General features: G+C 38.7%; 1 protein-coding gene across 7 annotated transcripts in view; it reads left to right on the top strand.

Moving 5' to 3' along the window:
* Positions 1-16417, top strand: part of FUT8 (fucosyltransferase 8) — a 178288-nt gene that overhangs the window by 131174 nt on the left and 30697 nt on the right. For all 7 annotated transcript variants that reach the window (XM_036434118.2, XM_045579651.1, XM_045579646.1 and 4 more), the window contains one exon: positions 2957-3194. In XM_036434118.2, the coding sequence (XP_036290011.1) occupies positions 2957-3194 (238 nt within the window). The remainder of the gene's footprint in view (positions 1-2956; positions 3195-16417) is intronic.

Here is a 16417-nt window from a genome sequence, read left to right as displayed (position 1 = left end):
TGGTGCATGGGTGGGGGCCAGGTGGTTTGCCCTGAAGTGTGTCCCGGATTAGGGTGGCGGTTCCCTAGAGGCATGGGGCGGCCTGGGCAAGGGGCCTGTGGTGGTTTGCAGGCCAGCCACACACCCTGGTGACCCAAGCAGAGGCCCTGGATCTGGGATTTATTTATAATATCTTCTATAATTGAACCTTTGTAGCCTTGAGGCCTAAGCCGGCAAGGGCAGGCAGAAAACTTGGCTTCCTCCATCGCTAGGGAAATCCAAGCCTCCCTCCTGCTCTCTCCGTGGCTGCAGCCATCTTGGTTTGGTTAATTTGCATACTTGCTCCTGATTGGCTGGTGGATGTGGCTTGTGGGTATAGCAGAGTGATGGTTAATTTGCATATTATTATTTTATTAGATAGGATAGCTACCTATTAAAGCATCATTAAAACTTCTTTTAGTATTGAGGCCCTTCTGTATATTCTTTTTATTGACTTACTGGGGTGACATCCTACCTAATAAAGAGGGATTATGCAAATTGACCATTCTGCTGTCACAAAGATGGCTGCGCCCACAGTGGAGGCAGGATTTCCATAACACAAGATGGTTGCACCCACAGCAGAGGCCGAGGGGACCTCAGGCTGTGCCCCCTGCTTGGCAGGGCTTAACAAGGGACCTCAAGGTCTGCTCCCTCCCCTCCCGGTGCTGGGCCAGGTGACCTGAGGCTGCTTCCCCCACCAGGTGTGCTTGACGGGGCCCTGGAGCTGCGCCCCCTGCTTGACACCAGGCTAGGGGACCTGAGCGTGTGCTGAGGGACCCGAGGCTGTGCCTCCCATCCTGCGGGGCTTCACAGGGGCCCTGAGGCTGTGCCCTCCACCTGGCACTGAACCAGGGGACCTGAGGCTGTGCCCCCCACCCAGCAAGACTTGAAAAGTATGAGGTCGGCTGGGTCTGGATCTCTCCCAATGGGGGTAGGGCTAGCTGGGACTGGGTCTCATGTGATTTTTGAGGCACCATGGGTGGCTGGGGATTGGACTTTGGGTCCCACAGCGTGCCCCAGACTCTGACAGGAGGAAGATTTTCATATACATTTTACTAATTTTCTTTAATCTCTGACACTTGTATTATAGAGAAAGGGCAAATAGCAATATTAAAATATTTCCTCTAATTAATCCCCTTTTAATGTGCACAAATTTCATGCACTGGGTCACTAGTTGGTTAATAAAATTATATAGGTTTCAGGTGTATGATTCTATAATATGATATCTGTATATTGTATTGTGTGTTCACCACCTCAAGTCAAGTCACTCCTTCTATATATTGCTGCTTATGAATGACACATGCTTTCAAGTTTTTGGCAGACATCAACCAGGGTCAGTGGTAATTGACAAAAACTAGCCCCTTCCCTTTGATACCCATCATACTGTTGTCTGTGTCCTTGAGTTTCAGTTTTATATACCACATACTACTAGTAGATTGTCAAATTTAAAAAGTGACAACAGTCAATACAACAATAGCCAGATGGTATGAATGAATCAAAATTATACCTTCTTTTCTCAGATCTGCTGAAAAACATATATTTTTTGGTGTGCTGCAGAACGTTATTAATTAGTTTACCATGAGATAAAAAAGGTTAAAGATCGCTGGTATAGGTTCTGCTTTGATAAAAAAAAAAAAAAAGGCTAGCCTGCATGGCACATTGGAATGTGAAAAATAACCTCTTCTGAAAGTAACCATTGCATATTCTTCTCAGCTTTTCCTTCTCAGCTTTTCCTTCAGAAACATTTTATAGCCTCGCTGTCTTAGTCTTTGTTTTCTAGGGATCTCTTCTTGACAAAACAGATAATATCCTTAGAAAACAGTGATAGGTTTGTGATTTGTTGACTGCTTTCTTCAAGTCTCACATAAATTGAGAACTAGTTACTTTGCTTCTTGCTTTGTGGGAGAGAAGATTCTGTTCCTGAAGGCACACATTCTTTCTCCCTTTCAGACAAAAAGGCTTCAAAAACTTCTCAGGCTAAGGAGTCCTTGTCAAAACAAATTTTTATCTAAAGACCTAAGATGCTTAGGGATGTTTAGCAGCAACTCATATGAATTACAGCAGAATTAATATATTAGAATGGATAAAAGAAATTCTCGAATTAGCTAAGATCATTTTTACCCATTGTTTGATAGTATTAAGTGTATATTATCCAGATAAAGCTAGATTCTTTGCTTTATAAAATATACTGGACTCAGTTCTGGCTTACATGACTTATGCACTTTCTATTCATCTCAGAGGAAATATAAAAATAGGTAAATGAATCTCTTAATTAAAAAGTAGCATACCACATTCTCAAGACAGTAAAATAGAACATGTTCTGCATTTTATTGTGAAAATTACTAGTAACTATCAAAATTGGTGGTGGTGTTTTTTAAGTCCCATGACTGACATTTTATAATTTTTTAACTCAGATATCTTTTTGCTCAGTGGCTTTTCTTCCATAATGATTTTGTTCATGACATCTAGAGCTCTGGAGATAGGTGGAATTAGTAGATATATTATAATTTTTCCTTTAAAATGACTTCAATTTCATCAGGGAAGGGAAGCTCAGAATGCTAAATTGCAGCTGAAATAAATGAACTATTTTACTTCCTTCATAAATATCTCAGTGTACGCAGTTTTGAGTTCAGAGATGATCATGCAGGTTCTGCATGATAGAGAAGTGAAAATAGTATTCGTTTAAATGTTATTGCTTAATTTCACGTTCGTTTTGTGGTGTTTCCCAACTATCTGTTCTTTTTCACTGCCATCTCCCTAGGTGTGCACATAAAATATTCAGTAGATTCTTTGAAATTCGATCTTTAAAGCTCGATTCTTTGCCTTATAAAATATACTGGATCAGTCCTGGCTTATTTGAGTTATGTACTTGTCATCTATGAAGAGAAGTTGCTCTGTACAGCTTATCTTCACCTTGATTTCTCTTCCTCCCTGACAGAACCCCAAGGACTGCAGCAAAGCCAAGAAGCTAGTGTGTAATATCAACAAAGGCTGTGGCTATGGCTGTCAACTCCATCATGTGGTCTACTGCTTCATGATTGCATATGGCACCCAGCGAACACTGATCTTGGAGTCTCAGAATTGGCGTTATGCTACTGGTGGGTGGGAAACTGTGTTTAGACCTGTAAGTGAGACCTGCACGGACCGATATGGCATCTCCACAGGACACTGGTCAGGTAAGATGCCTGATGTCACATTCTCTGGGTTGAACTGCCACATAACCAGATCAATCATTTATACAACTTCATGGCTCATAGTCATCTTATTCTCTGGATCCATGAATGCTGTACATTATCCAGATAAAATCTAGGACGATATTTTATTTTAAAAGTGTTTCATGACCTATTTCATTTTTTATGTTTATTTCATCTGGATTTAGCAAAATCACTAAGCTTATTCAAGGAATGCAATTTACTCCTTTGATGATGATGATGATGATGATCATGATGGTGGTGGTGGTGATGGTGGTGGTGTGATATACCTTTCACTTTTTAGAGTGATTCCACACTATTGACTTCAGTTAATTCTCATCATTAACCTGAGGTCTTAAAACTTCAGCATGCCTGAGACTCACCTAGAAGGCTTGTTAAAACAGTAGGTCTGGAAGGGCCTGAGAATTTGCATTTTGGACAAAGTTGCCAGACCCAGGGACCAAACTTGTGAACCAATGAGGCACCTTTATCTCTGTTTTACAGTTGAGGACAGTGAGGCCTAATTTGATTATGCAATTTTACATTTTATTCAGGAAACATTTGATAACAAATATTGTGATTAAGGTACTATACTAGGCATTATAAGTTATAAAGATCAATAAGAAATTTCTCTCCTAAGTTCTATCAAGAATAGAATATATAGTTTCTTATTGCAAGTCTATTTCTACAATGGTGATCTTTAAACAAGATCTAAAATTGGGCTACCGCCGAAACCGGTTTGGCTCAGTGGTAGAGCGTCGGTCTGCGGACTGAAGGGTCCGGGTTTGATTCCGGTCAGGGGCATGTACATTGGTTGCGGGCACATCCCCCGTAGGGGGTGTGCAGGAGGCGGCTGGTCGATGTTTATCTCTCATTGACATTTCTAGCTCTCTATCTCACTCCCTTCCTCTCTGTAAAAAAATCAATAAAATAAATAAAGGTTCTATATGGATTTAAACTCTTATCTTGTGATGTGAGTTTTGTCTTCATTAGGATGATTTTAAGAGCCTGATTCTATATATCAAAAAGTGAAAAGTTGGCCTCACTAGATTTATCAAACTTAGTGTATAGCTAGGCCTTGCCTGTATGCTACAACTAGTTACTTAGTTTGTTTGATTTTTAATCCCTACGAATTTTGTATATACAGGATATGAAGATGAAAATGACTTGAATTTAAAACATTCTGAATTTTTCTAATGTTAAAATTAAATGGGTTCTAGAAATCATCCTTTATTTATATGGAATCTAAGGCCTAATAATAAGTTACTTATACAACTTACAAATAACAGAAATCTGATTAGTACTCTTGCTTGTACCTACCTCCAGTCTAACTCCTTCCCAGTATACACCTTACCTAGCAGAATAATGATCAGAAACATAGAAACTCCTAAATGTTTGGGAACTAAATAAAATGACTAATTGTAATATCTTTACTATCTTACTTCCCCTATCCTGTAACTTTTTCCAAACCTTTCATATAATTTCCAGTACTGAAAAGTTATCAGTGGTATTTTACTCTGTCATTTGCAGTTCATATGATTAAAGAAGTTATTTTATCATGGTAGTACAGGATTATAAGTTTAATTAAATAGATCTTTCCTTTATTACTATAGGTATTGTATATATACCTAAAATCATATATTTTTCTTCATGCCAGTCAATTAAACTGCCTTTTGGACACAATTAATTAAACTAGTGATTATTTTCAATTTGCTTGCAGAACTGATCTTAACTAAAATAAGTTAGATGATAATCTTGAATCTAAAAGAGATTTTAAATTCAAGAAGAGATTTATGTTTGAGCATAGCAAAGTATGGTTGCAATCCACTTCTGTTTCTGTTTATATACATTATCTATGTATACACCTTTTGGAAAAACTAGCCCATTTCTAGATTTAGAGAAACAAATGAAATTTAATAAGGTCTTTGACATTAATTCTTTAGTTAACCATACATCAGTTGTATCTGTTATTGTTCTGACTTGTACAAAGAATCTTGGGGTATTTCCCCTGGCACAACTGTCATGAAATTATTATTGTTCATACGTATTTGACATGATGTGCCTGAAGGTGGAATTTAGTGTTCAATTCCTATTCAAATCTGTCACCAGTACAGGAATTAGTATGCACATCTGATTATTTCAGTAGCTAAATCATACCGTGAAGGTGGAGTTCTATTTTTCTTCTTCATTATTTTATATTTGTATATGAAACTGTATCCTATATAGTAAGGTGGTTAAGTGAAGCAAAATATTAAAAATTATGCTTCCCATTGAAAATTATCATAATCTTTCCCATCATGTATTGATGTTTATTCTAACATTGCTGATAAATTAGTCAATTTAATTTCTTATATTAAAATTGTTTCCTAAACCTAAATTAACTATATATAACAGATGTAATTCTTCCTAGTAAATTACTTATGATAATTCAGAATAAGAATCTTGGTATTTAATTGTTTGAAGTATCTTCCAACAGTTACCGATTTGTTTAAAGTGTATTGTTTAAACACATGTCAAACACAAGGCCCATGGGCCAAATCTGGCTTGCCAGGCCTTGCAATGTGGCCCGCACCGCTCTGTCATCACTGCACTCCGCTGCGTTCCATCACAATGACGCGTGGTGACATAGGAGGCTTGTGATCTCGCCGGCTGCCTCGCCGGCCGTGTACTTGCTATCTATTACGCATGCGCATAGATAACAAGTCACGCGAGATTCAGGAGGCGTGACCTATAGTCCGGCATCCGATGTGGTTGTGCGGGTGGCAGAGCAGAGGAGAGAGTGAGTGTGCGGGCATAAAAAATACACAGCAGAAGCTGCCAGTTCCTGGCATAAAGTGCAGGCATAAAAATCGCAACAGAATCTGCTATCTGTACCCAGCCAGGCATTTATTGACTGACTTTTTTTTTCTCCACTCCATCTGCCAAATCAAGCTATCCCTGTGCAGTTTTCAACTTTTTCCTTCTAATGCAGATTTCCAATAAACTACATCTTTTACTGCCAATATTGATCCCAAAATGTCCAGGAAAAGAAAAGTTGACAGTGAAGGCAGACAATTTAATGACAAATGGGAAAATGAATACATGTTTGTGCTTAGAGAGGGCAAACCAGTGTGTATATTGTGTTATGAGACAGTGTCGGTGATGAAAGAGTACAATACACGTCGTCATTTTGACACCAAACATAATGTTAAGTATGGCAAATATACTTTGGAAGAAAAGCATAAAATTGTTAAAGAACTAAAAGGCAAACTACAATCACAGCAGCAAATGTTTACAAAGGCTACAGCGAAAAATGATGCTGCAGTGAAAGCAAGCTTTATAGTGGCTGAAGAAATTGCCCGTACTTCAAGGTGTTTTTCAGAGGGTGCCTTTTTGAAGCAATGCATGCTAAAAGTGTGTGAGCAAGTATGCCCAGACCAGATACAGAGTTTTCAAAATGTCAGTTTGTCAAGAAACACCATTGCAGATAGAGTTCAAGAACTCTCAGGAAATCTATCATCACAGCTGGCCGAACAGGCATGCAGTTATCTCGCTTTTTCACTTGCTATCGATGAAAGCACAGACAACACTGATACAGCGCAGCTGTCCATCTTTATACGTGCTACGAAGACCGACCTCTCTGTCACTGAGGAACTTTTGGATGTAGCTGCCATGCATGGGACGACGACTGGTAGAGATATATTTGAGGCTGTGGAGAAATCTATAAATAATTTTAAATTACCCTGGGAAAAGTTGGTGGGGCTAACTACCGATGGCGCACCTTCAATGTGCGGAGAAAAGAAAGGCTTGGTTGGACTAATGAAGGAAAGAATGCAAAAAAGTCACTGCCACACACCCTTGATTACTTATCATTGCATTATCCACCAAGAGGCTATGTGTGGAAAAGTTCTGGACATGAATGACATAATGACCACAGTCATTAAAACTATTAACTTTATACGGGCACGTGGCCTGAATCATCGCCAGTTCCAGCAGTTTTTACAGGAGGTGGGTGCAGAGCATGGAGACGTGCCATACCACACAGAAGTAAGATGGCTGAGCAAGAGCGCAGTCCTCAAAAGATTTTTTGAGCTCAGAGAACAAATTGCTCTTTTCATGGAAAGTAAAGGAAAGCCCTTGCCTGAACTGTCGGATCCCGCCTGGCTATGTGATTTTGCTATGATGTGTGACATGCGAGCATCTCGCCCAACTGAATCTGAAGCTGCAGGGACGCAAACAAGTCATCACGAAGATGTCTGACATGATCACAGCATTCCAGCGTAAACTTCAACTATGGAAGTCCCAACTGGAACAGGACAATCTTGCCCACTTTCCCATTTGTTTGAGTATCTCAACCACTATTTCTGGTACTTTTCCTTGCAGTCGGCTGGCTACCAAAGTTAGCCGTTTACTAAGTGAATTTGAGTGGCGCTTCTCTGACTTTAGAACACAGCACTCAGGCTTTGACATCTTTGCCAATCCTTTTACAGTTGATGTCAACAATGTGCCCCATCACCTTCAGATGGAGATAATCGAGCTTCAGTCTGACAGTGGCCTGAAATCAAGGTTTCAGGATGTTGAAATTGAGGACTTCTACCCTCTACTGCCCCCTGACTCAATGCCAGAGCTCCGACTTCATGCTGCCCGTATTCTGTCCATGTTCGGGAGCACCTATCTTTGTGAACAGATGTTTTCAATAATGAATCTGAACAAAAACAAGCACAGATCACGCATTACCGATGACAACCTCCATGCTGTTTTGCGGGTTGCTACAGCCCAAGAAATAAAACCGAACATTGACTCATTGATCCGGGGAAAACGGTGTCAGACATCTAGCCAGAAAACAAAACAATGAGCATTTTAGGTACATTCCAATATTACTGTTTTGCTTGATACCAATATTACTGTTTTGCTTGATAGCATGTGAGTTGGTTAACAGCACTGTTAAGGAAAAGATTGTTCCACTCATTTTAAATTCACATTTCTGGTTAACATTGTCAGTTTATGACTGTTCAGTAAACCATTCGGCCCGCGATTTAGGCTGGATTTTAGATTTTGGCCCCTTCTCTGATTGAGTTCGACACCCCTGGTTTAAAGTGTTGTAGGCTATGTATGAGGACCAGCTTCCGAAATGCTTTTATAGTTGATAAAAACACTCTTGAATAGATGATTTGGCAATAGAGAACCTCAACCATTTAAATTTAATTTTTTACTTTTGCTTTGCTTTCTTTTTTAATTCTAAAAATTGAACATTTACTAAAATTAGAAATTAAACCACTTTGCCTATTTTGTATTTCCTTCTTTATCTTTTTCCCACTGTCTTAATAAATATGTAATAAATTGAACTGAATTACTTAGTTTGATAGTTCTAATTGAAAAAATTTCTTTTAAATGGAAAATAATAACTAGTAAGAAACAGTGTTTGTAGATATGATAAAATCTAATGCCCTCGAAGTGTCTGATTTAAGTACCTGTTTAGGTAAATTGCCATTTGCTAGAGTAGTTATCTAAACTGGATGGTTACTTTTTCTCCATACCTCATTTTAAAAAACTTTTGCTCAAAGAGTTTTATTTGGAATCTGTATATGGAGGAAGCCTTAAAATAATAATTTTAGAAAAGAACGTGCTATGTGCCAGGCACCATGCTGGCTACATGAAGAAGAGAGGCACAGCCCCTGTCCTGTCAGGAGCAGGCTATCGGGGAGGGCAGGCAGCTGAATGAACAATTAACACATATAGAGATATGGGTAAATTGATAGTACTCTATCAATAAATTTAGTTAAATCCATCCCCTCACAGTGTTGCACATTTTTTTTCTTACAATGAGAATTTTTAAAAAAATATATATTTTATTGATTTTTTTACAGAGAGGAAGGGAGAGAGATAGAGAGCTAGAAACGTCGATGAGAGAGAAACATTGACCAGCTGCCTCTTGCACAACCCTTACCGGGGATGTGCCCGCAACCAACGTACATGTCCTTGACTGGGACCCCTCGGTCCACAGACAGACACTCTACCGCTGAGCCAAACCGGTTTCGGCTACAATGAGAATTTTTAAAATTTGCTCTTAGCAACTTTAAATTTATAATACAGTATTGTTAACTATAGTCACCATGCTGTACATTACATCCCCAGATAAAAGGGGATAAGTTATACCATGTCAGTTGAACAATATTCTGAACACCAAAAATAAAAGCAGGAAAGCACAAAGATTCCAGAATTTTATAGTTTTTGCAGGACAGCATCCATTGTATGAGTAATAAATGTTATGTTTATATTCATTACAGTTTTAAAAATCTGATAATAGCTTTTAAATACTCTTTAAAATGTCATCCTATCCTATATAATAAACCTGATATTCTAAGTACCCGACTGCTCATTTAACTGGTCACTATGATGCTAACTGACCACCAGGGGGCAGATACTCTGACCAGTAGGCTAGCTTGCTGTTAGGGTCCAGCCAATCTAGACTGGGTGAGACAGACTACCCTAGAGCCTTCCTAAGGTCCCTCCTTGGCCCTGATCATGCACTGGTGGGGTCCCTCGGCCTGACCTATGCCCTCTCTCAACCCGGGACCCCTTGGAGAATGTCTGAGAGCCGGTTTTGGCCTGGTCCTCGCAGGCCAGGCTGAGGGACCCATATGGTGCACGAATCCATGCACAGGGCCTCTAGTTAATTATAATATGTAATTATTGAACTAATTAGTGTATATAAGAACAAATGAAAAACAAAGAACAAATCACTGTTCTGTGGTCTGCTGTGGATATGTAATTTAAATTATGCTTCTCTTTTGATTAAATGAAATTTCTTTTTGACATTTTTCTTAATCTAAAAAGAAATATACATTATTGATAAATAGTAATTTTAATTTCAGTGATTTTATATGAAATGGCTATGACTTTTAATAAAAATATATATTTAATGGCATTTTTAGTTGTTTAACAACAAAAAAAACCCTAATATATGTCTTTCTGTAATATGCCCTTAGCTATTTATTTATGTATGCTCCTCTATTAAAGTAATGGAATTGGCTATGTAATTGAGTAAAAATGGAGTGGCCACAGAGGCATAAGAAAACACTTCTGTGCATTTGCCACACCATTTTTTTTTTTTTTTTAAGTTCTTATTGATTTCATTGACAGGAAAGAGGAGGGAGAAAGAGATAGAAACATCAATGATGAGAGAAAATCACTGACTGCCTCATGCACATTCCCTACTGGGGATCAAGCCTGTAACCGGGCATGTGCCCTGACCGGAATTAAACTGTGACTTCCTGGTTCATTAGTCAATAGTTAACCACTGCGCCACAATGGCCAGGTGACACAGCATTTCTTAAAGACCATCTTGTAGTTCTGTCTCTCAGAAATGAATTGCCTGGGTTTTTAGAGTATGCTGAGCAGATTAAAGAAAAGGACGGGGAGAAAATCATTTGGAGAAAGTTTGAAAGCAGTCTTTGCATTGTAGCTAAAACACTCTAGCCATGTCATTCTTTAAAAATAACAGGGAAAGAAATCATTCCACAGTTCTGTTTTGATTAAATTACCTGTTGTCAAGGACAAACTAGCATTTTAAAGCTATTGCTTTTTTAAGTAAAATATAGCATGTTGTCATTCAGTTTTATGTTTAAATTAACACAATACTATTTTTTTAATTAGGTACCACAGGTAAGAGATACTAACAAAAAAGGAATGTTCTATTTGTGGACTTTTTTTTTAAGGGCCATTGCTTCTTTCTCTGTCTTTATTCCACTCTATGTTTAGGTTAGTGACCAGAAATAAGGAAGGAAATGCTCAGATTCTTTTATTTCCTTACTTGTCATTTTACAATCTCTCTTGTGATTAGAATGTGGGACAACATTTTTTTACAACTGCCACTCAATATCCCAATTCATACGGAGATTTGGACACATTTTTCTTTAGCAGCACTAATGGAGAAATTCTCTTTCTCCCAGTGGCCATCCAATATAACAGTAAAAATGATACTGTTCTCTGTCTCCAAAATTAATTAAAAGAGATTCTCCAAAATTAATTAAAAGAGATGTAATTGTAGATAATTTCTTCATTTTGAATAGTTTTATGCCCATGCTATGGTAACTTGACCCAAGTTATTGATCTGATGTGCAGAGGCTACAGTCCATGAATAAAACACACCTCAAGAAATAGTGTTTTGTTGCATGATGGCGTATAGCTTTAACCACCAGCAAGCTTGCCCTTTTTGACAGCTGGCTTTATTTAGCATTTTAAAAATTGCATGTTATTTGCCTCTGGTGCTTGGCATTCTTCAATTAAAATTGTAAATGTTTTCTTATCATCCCCTAACAGAAATCTCACTTATGCCCTGGATCTAGCCTGAGACACCTATTCTTGGGGCCTTTTTTTTTTTTTTTTTTTTTTTTTTTTTTTAGTTCAATATGAAGTGTATTTCTGTGCCATGTCATGCTAGAATGAAAGAAAGCACATATCATTATGTTGGAATCTGATCACTACTTATATGGGCTTAAGTGAAAGTTTGAGGCCTATTAAGGATATGAAATATTATTACATGAAAGCCATTTCAATAAATATTGTATTAACTAGAAGCCCAGTGCACGAAATTCATGCATAGGTGTGTGTGTGTATCCCTCAGCCCAGTCTGCACCCTCTCCAATCTGGGACCCCTCAAGGGATGTCCAACTGCTGGGATCGGACCTAGTCAGACATCCTACTCACAATCCAGGACTGCTGGCTCCCAACTGCTTGCCTGCCTCCCTTCCTGATTGCCCCTAACCGCTTCTGCCTGCCAGCCTGATCACACCCTAATAACTCCCCTGCCAGCCTGATTGATGCCTAACTGTTCCCCTGCCAGCCTAATTGCCCCTAACTGCCCTCCCCTGCAGGTCTGGTTCCCCCCAACTACTCTCCTGTGAAGGCCTGAGTCCCTCCCAACTGCCCTTCCCACAGGCCTTGTCGCCCCCAACTTCCCTCCTCTGTCAGCCTGTTCACCCCTAACTGCCCTCCCCTGCAGGTTTGATCACCCCAAATGCCCTCCCTTGCAAGGCCTGGTCTCTCCCAACTGCCCTCCCCTGCTGGCCATCTTGTGGTGGCCATCTTGTGTCCATATGTGGACAGCCATCTAGTGTGTTGGAGTGATGGTCAATTTGCATATTACTCTTTTATTAGATATGTTAGAGGCCTGGTGCATGGGTGGGGGCCGGCTGGTTTTCCCTGAAGGGTGTCCTGGGTCAGGGTGGGGGTTCCCTTGGGGCATGGGATAGCCTGGGCGAGGGGCCTGTGGTGGTTTGCAGGCCGGCCATGCCCCCCGGCAACCCAAGCAGAGGCCCTGGTATCTGGGATTTATTTATCTTCTACAATTGAAACTTTGTAGCCTTGAGTGGAGGCTAGGGCAGGCCAGGGCAGGCAGAAAGCTTGGCTTCCTCCATCGCCGGGAAAACCTAAGCCTCCTTCCTGCTCTCTTCAGCTCCATGACTGCTGCCAATTTTGTTGGGATTTATTTATCTTCTATAATTGAAACTTTGCAGCCTTGATTGGAGTCCAAGGCTGGCTAGGGTGTGTGGGAAGCTTGGCTTCTTCCATTGCTGGGAAAACACAAGCCTCTTGCTCACTCTGTGGCCACAGCCATCTTGGTTGGGTTAATTTTCATACACACTCTTGGGTGGCTGGTGGGCATGGCTGGTGGGTGTAACAGAGGTATAGTCAATTTGCATATTACTCTTTTGTTAGATGGGATATTATTAATTTTAAGAGTTTTTATTTTGTTAACAACAATTTGGAGATAATATATAAGGAAAGAGGCTTCATATGTCACTTTGTTTTCTTTTAAGCCCTAAAATTCCACCAATTAGCAAAGAGTAAGAAACTGTTATAAGGGCGAATTTAATGTATCTGTTTGCCATAAAAGAAAGAGGATTTTATAAAGGCTACACTTCCATTTATATCGAATTAAGGCCGAAAAACCAGTTTGGCTCAGTGGAGAGCGTCGGCCTGCGGACTGGAAGGTCCCGGGTTTGATTCCGGTCAAGGGCATGTACCTTGGTTGTGGGCATATCCCCAATAGGGGGTGTGAAGAGGCAGCTGAGAGAGATGATTCTCTCTCACCGATGTTTCTAACTAGACTCTATCCCTCTCTCTTCCTCTCTGTGAAAAATCAATAAAATATATATTTTTAAAAAAGAAATATATCGAATTAAGGTCTTTATATCAATATTGACCAGAAAACTCTTACAGTTGTGTACTTAAAAATATCTACATTGAAGTAGAAATTAAATACATTCAGATAGAACAAGTTTCTTACCAGGGGAAGAGGTATCAGGTAACCTGTGACTCATGCTTTATTGAATGTAAGCTATTTTTCCAAACACTAGTAGCCTTATAGTTGGACTGAAAAAGCCTTTGATTCCATAGAAAACTCACTTTGTGTTTCTAATTTGTGACCAGCTTGGCCTTTGTTGGTTGGTTAAAGGTTTCATTGGAACCCTTTCTTGGCCTAGCTCCCTCTTTGGTCAAAGGAAACACCTTATCTTTTGCCATCATTAATAATTTTTACAAGTTTCTATGGTATTTTTTCAAAAATTTTAAAGACTGTCCTACAAAATAACTTTGTAGGGTGGATAGCATGATTTTTAATTAATGTATGACAAGAAAAGAAGGATTACAGATGTATTAACTAGACAGTGGTGTCAGAGATCACAATTTTCCAGATTTAATTTCATCTGGATCATATTGTCATTCTGTTTGGCATAATTATTTTAAGGTATTTTTTTTAAAGATATAAAACAATAACTACCTATTGCTAAAAATAACTAAAAAGTGTAGAAAATGTAACAAAGAAAATAAAAATACTTTAAATATATGTGTATGTCTATTAAATTTTTTTGAATGCATGTATTTTTTAATTAATATGCTTTATTTCTTAGAGCAATACTAGATTCACAGAAAAATTTATCAGAAAGTACAGTGTGCCCTGGCCAGGTAGCTAAGTTGGTTAGAGTGTTGTCCTGATATGCCAAGGTTGCTATTAGGTCTAGTAATAATTAATGTCGTTTTCTAATACTTTTTTAAATCAAATTTATTTAAACAATACAACAAAATTTAATTAACAATATAGTTGCCATTGTTTTCTACTATTTGTGCCCAACGCTCAGGAAGCATTTTAATCCCTCTGTTGTACAATTCTTGTGATTTTGATGCAAAAAATTCAGTCAATGCATTTTTGAGGCATTCTTCATTATTAAATTTTTTTCCAAGAAGAAAGTTTTGCAAAGAACGAAACAAATGGTAATCGGAAGGGGCAATATCAGAAGAATATGCAGGTGGAGGAAGAACTTCCCATTCCAACTGGCACAGTTTTTCAGCAGTGATTCTTGCAGTATGCGGTCGTGCGTTATCGTGGTGAAGAATTACGCCCTTCCGATTAATCAGCGCGGGTTCTTTTTCTCTTAAAGCTTGGGCTAACCTTTCCAATTGGGCACTATACACTGCACTTGTAATGGTTTGGTTAGATGGTAAAAGTTCATAATGAAGAATTCCTTTAAAATTCCACCAAACACACAACATCATTTTTTTCGCATGCAAGTCAGGTTTTGGCGTGGGCTGCGGAGCCTCATTTTTGTCCAACCATTGAGGCCGCCTTTTCAAATTAACATACAGCACCCATTCTTCATCTCCAGTAACAATTTGCTCTACAAACGTCAAACGGTTTTGACGAGAGAGGAGCGAACTGCAAATTGTGACTCTTTGATTACGGTTGTTGTCGGTCAACTCATGAGGAACCCATTTTCCAAACTTTTGGACTTTGCCAAGTGCACGCAATTGATTGGAAATTGTTTTTTGTGAACAATTTAAAGTTGTCACAAGCTCTTGTTGGGTAATTTGAGGATTTTGCACCAAAAGAGCTTGAAGAGCTTCTTGATCAAAATTGGACACACGGCCTCGACCATTCTTGTCATCTAACGAAAAATTTCCCTCGCGAAATTTCTCAAACCAACGCTGGCATTTTCTGGCACTAACTGCATCTTGACCAAGAGCACTACAGATGTTTTTTGCAGCCTCACTTGCTTTTCTTCCTAATTGGAACTCGTAAAGCATGCAGTGCCAAATATGCTCTTCATCCGCCATCTTCTTAGCCCTAGTTTTGCAACAAAAACCAAACCAAACACAAACTTTTCAAGCAAAACTTGTTAATTGCACTTCACACATTTTGTAGATACCACGTGTTTGAAGGTTATGTCAATACAAGTCAACGCCAAGCAAGATTTTAAACGAATGTTTAAAAACGATATTAATTATTACTAGACCCGATAGTTTGATTCGCCCCTCAGGACACAGACAAGACTAAACCAGTCAAGGCATAAATAAGAGAAACAGCAGATCCTTTTTATTTATTTATTTATTTTTCTTTTTTCTCTCTCTCTCAAAATCAGGAAATAAAAATTAAAGAAAAGAGAGAACAGTGTTACCATATGCTCATATGCTCCCTCCTCCTCTTCTTCCTTCTCCCCTCCTTCTCTATGGCCCAGTCCCCCTATTATTAACATTTGAATTAGTGTGGTACATTTGTTACAATTAATGAACTGATATTGATTCATTATTATTAACTAAAGTCCGTAGTTTACCATTAGGATTCAGTCTTTGTGTTATATAGTCCTAAGGGTTTTGCCAAATACATAATTTCAAGTTTCCACCATTACATAATCATACAGTATAGTTTCACAAAACTAAAATTCTCCTGTGTTCACCCCTATTAACTTCTTGCTTCCCTCTACCTGTAGCAATCACTAATCTTTTTTTTTGTCTCCATAATTTTGCATTTTCCAGAATGTCATATAGTGCAAATCATGCATTATGAAATCTTTTTTGACTGACTGCTTTAAAAAAAAGTTCCTCTGTGTCTTACTCTGGCTTGACAGCTCATTTCCTTTTATTGCTGAATAATATTGAGTCTTATGGATGTGTCACAGTTTGTGTAACCATTTACCTATTGAGGGACATCTTGGTTGCTTCCAGTTTTTAGCAATTATGAATAAAAACTGATATAAACATTAATGTTTTTGTGTGGGCATATGTTTTCAACTCATTTCGGTTAATCCTTAAGAGGTGATTGCTGGGTTTTATGGTAAGATTATGTTTAGCTATATAAGAAATTGCCAAACTGTCTTCCAAAGGGGCTGTCCTAGTCTGCTTGGGCTGCCATACACTGGGTGGCTTAACAGACATTATTTTTCAGTTCTAGA

Source organism: Pipistrellus kuhlii, unplaced genomic scaffold (genome assembly GCF_014108245.1).
Source record: "Pipistrellus kuhlii isolate mPipKuh1 unplaced genomic scaffold, mPipKuh1.p scaffold_m20_p_1, whole genome shotgun sequence".
NCBI lineage: Eukaryota > Metazoa > Chordata > Mammalia > Chiroptera > Vespertilionidae > Pipistrellus > Pipistrellus kuhlii.
The sequence above is the reverse complement of the archived record's forward strand: the minus strand, read 5'-3'. Positions and strand labels throughout refer to the sequence as shown.